Here is an 11,226-nt window from a genome sequence, read left to right on the forward strand (position 1 = left end):
GGTGGCAGGTGCAACAATTTCAACGCCTTTATATTTTGCAGCACATGATCTTGAGTCGTGATGGCCAGTACCTCCTGACAGCAGGAGAAAGGGGTGTGGTGGACATTTGGCGTACACATGACTTGAACATCCTCTACTCCTACCCCCAGTGTGACAGCAAGATCTGTTCCCTGGCTCTGTCACATGACCAGAAGTAAGCATGCTGAAGCTGAAATAACCCTGCTTTCCCGTGTTTGAGAGGATATATTTGTGGTTTTTGATAATGAAAGGTTAACTTGAAAGCAGTTTTTGTGTAACTCCCACCCTCAAGTCTAGCTTCACTCTTTAAAGCACAGAACATTTTACCTGTCTGATTAATAACTAACTTAAAGACCTGGTTGTTAGTGTTTTTTGTTCACTTTTCCAGGTACCTGATGGCCGGCATGGGCACAGGCTGCATAGTGGTCTTCAACATTGACTTCAATAAATGGCATCACGAGTTCCAGGATAGATATGGATAGGTCGCCATGAGGCTGAGAGACGGTGGCAGCTGTAGTGCTCATCCTTGGTTTGCAATAGTTAACTTCCTGCACTTACAGTACCTATACTGCATTGTCTTAATAGAGAAATAACAAAAGGTCAAATAGTTCCAGTTTACTATCATGGGAAAACATAAAGACAGGATTTATTATTAATATTATTATTATTATTATTATGTTGTGACACCTATGAAAATTGGGAGAACATATGTATGGAGAAAAGCATGTAAAATGCTTGTTGATATTCTTTTCAATTTTCCCTTTTACAGAAGACTTTAGATAATGCCATTGTGCAATCTTTCATCAGTGTGGTGCATTTGTTGATCACGATTAGGTGAGAGTTACACAAAAATGATTGAGCAATGATTGATTGGCAATGTAATGCAGTCTAACTGATGTCACTGTGCTTTCTAACCACACTATTATCATGCAGCATATCATGATTGAAGAAAACGTGCATTTTGGCAAATGCTGTGAGCTTTTCTACTGTAAACAAGGGGACCACATTTATTGGAAATTGTAATTTTTTTAATCGAGTGTAAACACTTTGATGTTATCTCTTTAAGTGAAACCTGTTTATAAGAACCAAGTGGTACTTGGGACTTCTGATACTGCCATGTTGTTTCCCAAGAAGTTGTAGTGCAGTCAGAGTTTGCAGTTATTACTAATGGTCAGTAATCTGTCCATTATAATCATGCATCTTTTTCTGATATTCCTCTTTGAAATGAAAAAGCATTGAGCAGTAGTTACATTTGTGTATGAAATAAAGGTTGTGCATTTCAGTAGAAGCAAACTTAGATAACAAACCTTATAAACCCTGACGAGGCTTCTTTGTCATATTAATCTGAATTATGATTGAACATGTCCATAGGTGTCACTGTAATGGTGGCCAAATATTCAAGAGTGTATTTATGTACAGTAACATAAGTTAACTGCACTTCCCATATTTTCTTGTTTAAATTTATTTGCTGCTTAGTTCAATGCCTTGTTGAACTCAATATCTTGATATTGATATTGTTCTTGATAGTTAAAACTAGACTGCAAAACTGGCAATATACAGACAGCCAACAAAAAAAGGAATATTACTAATATAAATGCCAAAAAGCAAAATAATATAGAATGCTTATAAAAATTATATGATCATGCTCATCAATTAAAGCGCCCCAGTAAATTTATTTTACATAAGTGTGATTTGGCGCTAATGTAGCTAACATCACAAATATTTATCCAAAAACTAAGTATAAAAATTTGCGTAGAAATCTTATGATCAAGCTGGTTTTAAAACTGAATCCACAATTTGCTCAACAAAGCCACTAAATAAATTTTGAAAAAAAAATGTAGTGAAGTCTTGCAAAGGTTTTTGTTGAACCTGTTCCGACCATGGCCTTCCTGAGCAGTACACTGCCTATTGCCTTTGTATCTTGTTGGAGCCTGTAGAGCCTTTCCTAAAGTTCTATTACAAATGTTTTGGTGTACATTGTTCAATGCGGCAAAGGAAGAAACACCTGTGATAACATTGCTTATACTTAGGATACTAATATTTCTCTTGACAATGTTTTTGGGATGACATATAAATTATTTCTGCTGTTATAGCCTTGTGATGGTTAAACCAAATGTTGTATTTTGTAATTTATGATTTAAGAAACGCTAGGACATGTTTTTCAATGTTCTAAACACTGTCCTTATTGAAGACATAAATCTTGATGTGCCCCAAGACATTGTCTCCACATCTCTTATAAAGGATGTAGAATGGATCCTAGTAGTACATTTCTGTGATGTTGGTCAACCAAGTATGCATTCATTTATAGGAAATCTAATATATGAATTTTTTTTTTTTTAAATCATCGGAAGAAAGGGTGATATTGTCACAGGAAGATATTGAGGCATTGCCACAAGCATGGCTAGAAGTTGGTATATATTAACATTCCAGGCAACCCAAAGGGTATTAGTTTCAAGTAAAGTAGCCTTAGATAGAGTAGATGTTTTTTTAATGCTGTGCATATTTGTGAAATGTCACCTATAAATGGTTAATGAACTTTCAGCTGCTAGAAATGTTTATGTGAAAATAATTGTCAGACTAATTGCAGCAATTTCAATTCAAAATGAGCTTTTTTGCCACTATACTACTAATTGTTCATGTATGCAATGTCATTCATCTTGAAATCTGTTGCACTTTGACATGTTGGTTGAAGTCAATCCTGTGGATATGTAAGAATTGGTAAAAATATATTGAAGTGGGGAACCTTAGTATTTTTATTACCATTCAGGGACACCGTTTAAAGAAAAATGATAGCATGTCATACAATTCAGCCTAGTATACTGCATATTGCTTTAGGGATCAGGTGTATGCGATTAACAATTTGTAAGTGGAACTGGGATATATAGTATATATATATATATATATGAGCTTTAGGATTCATATAAAAATGTGGTATCTTTTGGCTTTGAATAAATGTTTGTCATACTTCATGAGAATTGTTTTTTTAATATTTCCGAATGTGTCACCTTTTTTTTTTATGTCAGATCTCTGAGGACAGACAGACAGAGGGCCTGGCACGACACCTAACATGGACCTCTCTGCCATTTTTTTTTTCCTCCCGATACTTCACAATTTGTTTTAAAATGAAGAGGGTTCCGTATCACCATAAAAAGTGCCTTGGGAGTTGGAATCATTTGGCAAAAAGGTGACCGTGGAGTACCAGTACCCCATACAACACCAGGGCATAATTATTTATTAATCTGGGCACAAAAGAGAAGACTTTCATTATTCGAAATCTAAAACAGAACAACAACCTATTTTGCTTCTAAGACTTTAATTTCTGAATGGGACATAAAGTTGAACTCAATATGATCTCTGTAAAGATATTTCCAATTGCAGTAACCATGTGCAATCTGTTCCATGTCTCAAGACTTGGTACTGAAGTCCATAAAAATGAAATAAGCCACATGTACTCTGGAAGTTCTGTATTACTGTTAGGCTGAGAGGTCCAGCCAGTGAAACTCTCCCACCTACCATAAACACTGGATATGAACACTTCCACTTTGGACACACAGTCACTATTGGCCACAAAGCACTTAAAAGTCCTTTTTTCCAAGTGGAAAAGTGAAAAGTCCATAAAAGATTGTTTTAAAAATGAAATAAATAACAATTTTAAAAAATAATGTAGGTTTCCAAAAGGTGGTACTGAAAATTGCAGTCAGTGGCTATTTGCAAATTTAAAGAAAATTTTCCTGAGAAATCTTGATGTACCTACTCATGAACCCCACAGGTCTATCTGTTGGACCCAATCTTCTCTGTATATACACCTTGTCACTGTTGAGACTCTCAACAACCAAAGCTACCCAGTCTTCTGTATGGCAGTGACAGATACAGAGTGTGGAGTTTACCTGGGAGATACCTTGATACAAGGCTCTGAGCAGTATCTGTGCAATATGTGTATATATACACATATCCATATGCACAAACACTTTGCTCCACTGCTTTACTTATGAAAAAAAGATCTTAAGAAACCTACAAATATAATTTGACTTAACTACTTTGTAACACTGTCAGTCATTGTGTCTTGAATGGTTCTTTCACTTCCAGTTTTTGACAAAGGAAACTGTGTTGTTGAGTAAATATACAGCATATGCATTTTCAGTACAATTACATTCAACTAGGACAAGTACAGGCAGAACACATTATCAAATCTACAGCTAGTAACACATCTGCAAATGTATTCAAATAAAGAACAGTAAAATTCAGTGGCTAAAAGCATGGTTATCAATTAACTGTCCAGTGTAGCACTCAATTCAGAAGTTAGCACCTATATACTCTAGCACACAGACCCAATTCTGGCTTGGACACAATACAATCACAAAGTTTTTTTTCATGAAATATATTACTACAGTCTTGTCCCATTGTTCTTCAGAACAGAAAAACTGTACTCTTTCAACCATTCATTTAAAAGTTCAAGTTAAAAACAGATGTGTTACCAGCAATATTAAAGATATAAGGTAAATAATTTTCACTTAAATGTTGTAACAAAAAGATGGAATAATGAGAATGAATGACAAAAATAATTGAGTACTGTGGATTACATTATGCTAAATACAATTGAACATAAAATAAGGACTTTTTTGCAGTATTATTTTGTGACTTTTGATCTTTTTTTTTCCTTTTTCCAACCTCTCACAGACATACTATATGATTATCTAAACCTTTCAATCTCAGGGTATTATACATATAAAATGAAGAGCTAAAACAGACGCGGTTGGTTTAAGTATATACAAATGTTAAGTTAAAATGATCTTGACTGTTCCAGTAGAACGAGTTATTAAATGAAACAGTTCTGCAGAATTCAAATTTACAAATGACAAAGAGGAATTCTACAGAACTTCCAGGCAAGATATCTTAGTTTACAGCCTCTCACAGAAGGAGAAAAGCAGGGGATATTTTTCCACACTGCTGTTTACACACTGTAGAAAGTCGTCACCAGTGCCCAAATCGTTTGCTCTACCAGGACACTTGACCCATATCTTCTATGGCGTAGTACCCCAGTAGGCCAAATGACATGGAAAGACACCAAGGTCATCAAGCTGTACTACATAAATAAATATCTAGGAAAATGTCACCCTTGTTCAAACCCTATGCAATATTACCAATTATCTGTCTGCTGCATTCTAATAAGACCAAGATAAAACTAAGAATAAATGAGATGAAAAAACTGCACTGAAGTGCAGATCAAGCTACTGCACCCGGTTCACTTCACTAAATGTTACATGTTATTCTGAAAATGCTCTTTTCAATTACTACCAATCTTTGCTGTTCTAGCTGTAGGAAGCAAACATTCACTTGATGACAACATACGCTACACTATAATGACATCTCTTTCAATTTCTGTTTAAATACAGCACATTCTTTATGTCACATCCACATTTTCAATTCCTCACACAACCTTTTTCATTTACCATAAACTACATTCATTAGACAAAATAGACAATAATCTCAAGTGTGGTACAGCAAAAAGATAAGCTTAGTAAGTTCACTTAAAACACCATAAAATAAGAAAGGCATTAAAATAGAAATAATAACAGTGCATCCATACAAAATACATTCATACACCTTTTTTCCACAGTATACTTACTTAACATCACAGTTTCCCTACATGAACTAAGTAAATCCTAATCACTAAGATGAGGAACTATTGTTATCTTTGCATGCCAACTCTTTGTTTTTCTTCTTAGTGCCATTACCATTGGTTACTTAACAGAAACAGCTTGAAGAGGAGAAGAGTTCTCATCTAGTTCTTGTCTGAACTCACTTCCACAATGACCCAAACTGTTTTCACCTTCTTCATTGTACAGTCTCTTGATGCTCTCAGACACATCTTCCTCATCCTCTAGTTGGTCCACTTTGCGCTTGGTGGCTTTGTCCTTTAATGTGGAGTAGATATAGACTGTGTTGATGTGCCGACTGGAGGCCAGATGACGGGAGATGATTTCACGACAACGAATAAGGTGGACGTTATCAACCTGAAGAAGAAATAGAACAAAGATGCAACAATGAATTCATTTTTCTTTGAAGTTAGGAGAAAAATGTAAATAAGTACAAGTAATTAAGCATGCAATTTTTAGATTACTTTTAAAAAAGAAATAAAACAAAACCCCCCTGGACCTCACTGAGAATATCTTACCTTGACTAACTGTTGCATCCTGACTGTCACTGGCAGCCAGTTGTTGGTGGCAAACAGTTCCAGTTCCAGGCTGACCAGGGCCAGTGCTAGTGTTGATGGCTTGAAGGCCAGCAGTTGGTGCTGAGCCAGGCAATGTTTCAGTTTCTGGGTCATCAAGGACAGCTGACGTGAGGGGGTCATCTGCATCAGGTTGTTCAGCAGATATGGGTGTTTGGTCAACAACAATGCATGGAACTAAGAAAATAATATTACCATGAGTAAAGGGTGAAATAAACAGGAAAGCAGACAACAAAATTGGAACATATATTACATAGAATAATAATTTATGCCACAACCAACCACACTACTTATAACAAGCTTATAATTTGTTATTATGGAACCACCAAGCAATATTAATGATAAATATAATAAGGGATAGAAAATTTGTAAAGTGCATTCAATGGCGAAAAGAAGGCCAAAGGTCAAATTCAAGGTCACGTTAAGATTAATTTTATTGTTTTTAATCAGCACAAAAATAGATTCATTACTGAATAATTAGATGCAGGAAAAAAACTCATTTACGGTATTTGGGTGATAAAAAACCCTTACAATACCCTTTAAGTAAGTATTCCAAGGTACTGCAGTTATCAAAGACACAAAAAGATGGAGGAAGCGAGAAACACAAACGATTAAAGATCAAAAGAAATATGCATATGTATAAATTATGCGGGAGTTAAACTAATAAAGAATACAAGTCCTCTTACTATGTGCAGGAAATCAATGGCTGTAACTGTCAGCAAATCCCAGTGTAGTTTGTCCAGTATAATCCTCTCCATACGTAGGACCTCAGCCACAGTGCAGCCACTTTGACTGTCCACCACATAGTCCAAGGAACCAGGAATTACCTGTAAGATCACCATTAACATGTCCAGGGTAATAAAATCATTAAAACTGAGCAAGATAAATGGAATACGTAATTCTATTTTGATCTTAGCGCTGACTTAATAAAGCCCCCTTTACACTGGATGGCTTCCTTTCTGCGTCCAGCAGTACGGCCCCATTTGAGAGTTAAAGAAGTATAATACTTTAGGTGCCGACAACTGGCCGATCATAGAGCATTCATTCTGATACAAAATCAATGCTCGTGCCTCCTTATTAAGACCACAGCGATGCCAAATTTCATGGTCGCAGAAAGGATGCAGAAAGGACGCCGTCCAGTGTAAAGGGGGTATAAGCATTCTTGCCTATCCTTACACATTCTTCTTTTCATCTGGATTTATCTCTGGTCCACTGTGAGCGCATTCAGAACATTGGACTAACAGATCTGTGGATCAAATATGGCGACCCACTAAAAAAGCTTGCTATCTGTTTCTCCAATTAGACACTGAACAGATTCCGCGTGAGGATTACACAACAGGCATTCAAGTGGGTCGGCCATATTTGATCTTTGGATCTGTTAGTGTGCCGTTCTGAATACACTATATGAGAGGACATAACATGTAATTATGCTACAGGGGGAATTACTCTTTTTCACAAAAGTTCTCCAAAATTTCTCTTCCTGCTTTATAGTTACTTAACAGGCAGTAACAAGCACCACATCCTCACAAACTTCAGTTTTCCAAAATACTCTTTTTCCCATCCTAGTTTTCCTTGGAGTGTATCCTTACCTCGTCTTCCTCCAAAGTTTTGGCAGCTAAATACAAACAGCTAACAGCTATACACTGAGCATACTTGGGGCGGGCCTAGAATCAAGAAATGTTCAAGCTAATTATCTTTCTATTTTTTTTTGTGTGTGTACAAGAAAAGCCAATATGTCCACAATAACATAGCATGTATAAAGTTCAAGTAGAGTAGGATGGTATGGGACCAGAATGTCAGTAAGGTATTATGAGGTACAAGATGTAAGATTTATGTCACACAGAAGGAACTTTTTGGGAGCTAACATTTGACATGCTTTTTAAATTTGTACCCAGCATTTTATTTATTTATTTATTTATTTATTTATTTTCTTGTTTGACAACAGTTCAAGTTAAGTTGGTGTGGGGAGAGATTAAAATTTGGCCATTGTGTACAATATCCCCTTACCTTCACACACTGCAGAAAACGATCCAAAAGACTGACACCAAGTGCAAATGTTTCAGGATGGAAGTGAAATTTATCACTAAGTTTTGTTAACCATCTCACCATTTCATCTCGCTGTTCTTGGACAACTTCTGTTTCCTAAAATGTATATGTTCATTAAAATGTACATGTTCATTAAAATGCATGCCACTAAAATCAAGGCATTAAAGTTGTCAAATGCACAGACAAAAAGCAAAAAAATGATGCACAATATATGCTGAAAAAAAAATTGCTAAACTTAGCAGAAAAAAAGCTGATTTTCCAACTGAAGCAGTATTTTAGTCCAATGAATCTTTTCTGAAATTTTGAGAATTATAAGTTTTGTTCTTAATGGTCATTATGGCAACTGTGCCCAAAATAGGGTTTTCTTGGACTTTGATGCAATATAACATAATGCTTAACAGCATAATCACCAACCTTTTTGAATAAAATAATTAATGTATCATGGATATTAAAAAAATTTGACTAGCAAAAGTCTTCAGGACTATGGAAGTTCAGTCACACTTTGAAAACGCCATGATGTGAAAATGAACATTTCACAAAAAATGAATAACTTCCAGAAAAAGACACTAATTAGAACCGTTTTCCAACTCAAGCTGTACTTGAGTTCTGTTTCTTTTTTGGAAGTTTAAAAATAGTAAATGTCATGATTTTCCTTAAATGGTCACTATGGTGGCAGTGTCCAAAATAGAGTTTTCTTTAATTTTGATGCAATATTACATAATGCTTCACAGATTAATCACTACCAACTTTTAATCATCTACTCTACGTAACACAGACATTCATAAAATGTAACTACAATTTTGCTTCATGCCCGTAGCAATTCTAAGTCTCACAATTAAAAACCCAATATATTAAAAATGAAAATTTCTCAAATAACTGCATAGCTTCCAGAAACAGTATGCAATCAGACTGGTTTTTCAAAAGGCAATAAATGTCACAGGTGCACACAGGTAACTGATGACATAATAATCTAGCCATTGTATTCCACCTGCAACAGAAAAACTCTGATGGCTTCATCATTTCAGATACCAGTACAATGCTTCTTACTAATTTGTTTTTACAATTGAACTTCTGTCAATACCTACATTTTTCTGCTGTGATCTGCCAGTATTAGGCTTCCAATAGCTCCTTTCTTTGCGAAGGGCCTCCTCAAGCATGTGCAACAGCTGCATGCTGCCCATATCACTATGAAGTCTCATCCTGGACACCCACACACCTCCTCGGCCTCAGAAACTGCAGCAGAAACATGAATATTAATTCAATGACCCCAAGCAAGGCACATTTAAATTAAGAAATTTTGAAAATAAAACTAAAAGACAAGTCTCAAAACTAACTTTTGAACATAAATGCACTGGTCCTCCCAAACCCAATATACAAACTCTGGGCCCTAAAAATTTTATATTATATAAGCTCTTGGCATTTGCTGCCAAAATTCTTAAAAGAAATATTGAAAGATACAAATCAATCTAATCAAACTATTTTTTTTAAACTGGTACTATATTTAAAACTTAGGAATCATATCTGTAACTTAAAGAATAAAAAGATATTTTCTTAAATAGTGGTCACAAGTGTACAGCAACAGTACAGGCGATGGCTACATATCTAGCAAGTCTGTTCATAAAAAGGCATCGTTTCCTTAAAAGATAAATATTTAAATCATGGAAGAGAGATCCAAAATGATATAAAACAAAAATAAGGACCTCAAAATAAAATATTGAATTGTCCATGAGACAAGGTCATTTCCACGAAAAATGTAGCCTTTCATGCCATTTTCTCCTCCCCTTTCAAAGTTTAAATGTATTTATTCTTTTAGTCTTACATGGTCACATCTTTTGTTGAAGGTAACACATCTATCACAGTTGTTACTTGACTTGACATATGCAAATGTGTCTTCTGATAAGAGTCAGAGGTACGATTCTATAGATATGACACTGTTAATATTAATCAGCTTGGACATAGAACAGCATTAATTACCAAAAAATAAAAAATAAATAAAATAACAAAAATAAAATGAGGTCAGTTTTCCATATTCATGTGTCCATAATTCAGGGCATATAAACCAGACATATATGCTCCTTTTTCATAACACGGCAAGGCTTTCTCCAGAGAGTTGCCCTTCCTGATTTGGATGGCCATTGGCCTCAAAAGATGGCCCATATTTTCAAAGACGGTTGTACAATTTACGCAATTTTTAGGAAATTGATGGGATGGGATCCCTGAAAATTGATGATGAAATTACAGATTCACAAAATGGACTACTAGTACCTGTACCCCAAATCCTGAAGAAAGCTGCACTGTAACATGGAATACTTTGCTCCTGTTATTCAAGGTTTTAACTTTTGATATAACTGTCTTATTGACTTAAATCTTTATCTTTTTGATACCTTTCATATAACAAAATAGATCCTACAATTTACATTAAATTCTAATTTTAGGCCCGACTTTCCTGATCAAAGTCACCACATATATGAACACTGAAAATCAAAACCACAGACTCTCACCAGTTGGGGGAATATTGCAAAAGTATCCAAAATGATTTTAAAGATAACCATTCTTTCGTCATTAAAAAGACATCGAATAACCATAAACAGAAAGAGAGAAGTCGAGAAATGTCATTTCTGACCTACTTAGTTATAACCTGTCAAACTTGCTTAGTTAAACTAGTATTACTTACCTCCCCGTTCAAACGGTCTCTATTAAGGAAAATGGCGACTAAGTTTGCCATAAACGCGTCTTCAGTCACTTTTTACAATCTAGTCGCTTCCATGTTTGACTTTTCCCTGTAAAACCTCCAAAATGGTAGGGAAATTTTAAAGGGGTAATTTTCGTGATGGGAAGTGTTTACAAAATGGCGTCGTAAGTTGCGTCGCCAGCTGTTGAATAGATTCTTCCGCTCAAAAAGGTCGTTTTCATTATAAAGATAAAAGAAG

The 11,226-nt window shown here is 35.3% G+C and overlaps 2 protein-coding genes across 3 annotated transcripts in view; one reads left to right on the top strand and one right to left on the bottom strand.

Annotated features, from left to right (window-relative positions):
- LOC106180567 (neurobeachin) overlaps positions 1-2,985 on the top strand; it is an 86,844-nt gene extending 83,859 nt beyond the window's left edge. For both annotated transcript variants that reach the window (XM_087008940.1, XM_087008941.1), the window contains 2 exons: positions 42-193; positions 407-2,985. In XM_087008940.1, the coding sequence (XP_086865066.1) occupies positions 42-193; positions 407-500 (246 nt within the window). In that variant the 3' untranslated portion in view covers positions 501-2,985. The remainder of the gene's footprint in view (positions 1-41; positions 194-406) is intronic.
- A 329-nt stretch (positions 2,986-3,314) lies between these two features.
- Positions 3,315-11,170, bottom strand: LOC106180568 (cyclin-I). Its single transcript, XM_013564584.2, has 7 exons — positions 10,971-11,170; positions 9,382-9,529; positions 8,258-8,392; positions 7,840-7,914; positions 6,937-7,077; positions 6,194-6,427; positions 3,315-6,032 (listed from the first exon to the last, which is right to left on the bottom strand). Exons 2-7 carry the CDS (start codon positions 9,493-9,495, stop codon positions 5,760-5,762), a joined length of 972 nt encoding a protein of 323 aa, XP_013420038.1. The 5' UTR covers positions 9,496-9,529; positions 10,971-11,170; the 3' UTR covers positions 3,315-5,759.
- Between the last annotated feature and the right edge of the window lie 56 nt (positions 11,171-11,226).

The sequence above is a fragment of the Lingula anatina genome, chromosome 3 (genome assembly GCF_051362555.1).
Source record: "Lingula anatina isolate TDL-2025a chromosome 3, LinAna3.0, whole genome shotgun sequence".
Lineage (NCBI taxonomy): Eukaryota > Metazoa > Brachiopoda > Lingulata > Lingulida > Lingulidae > Lingula > Lingula anatina.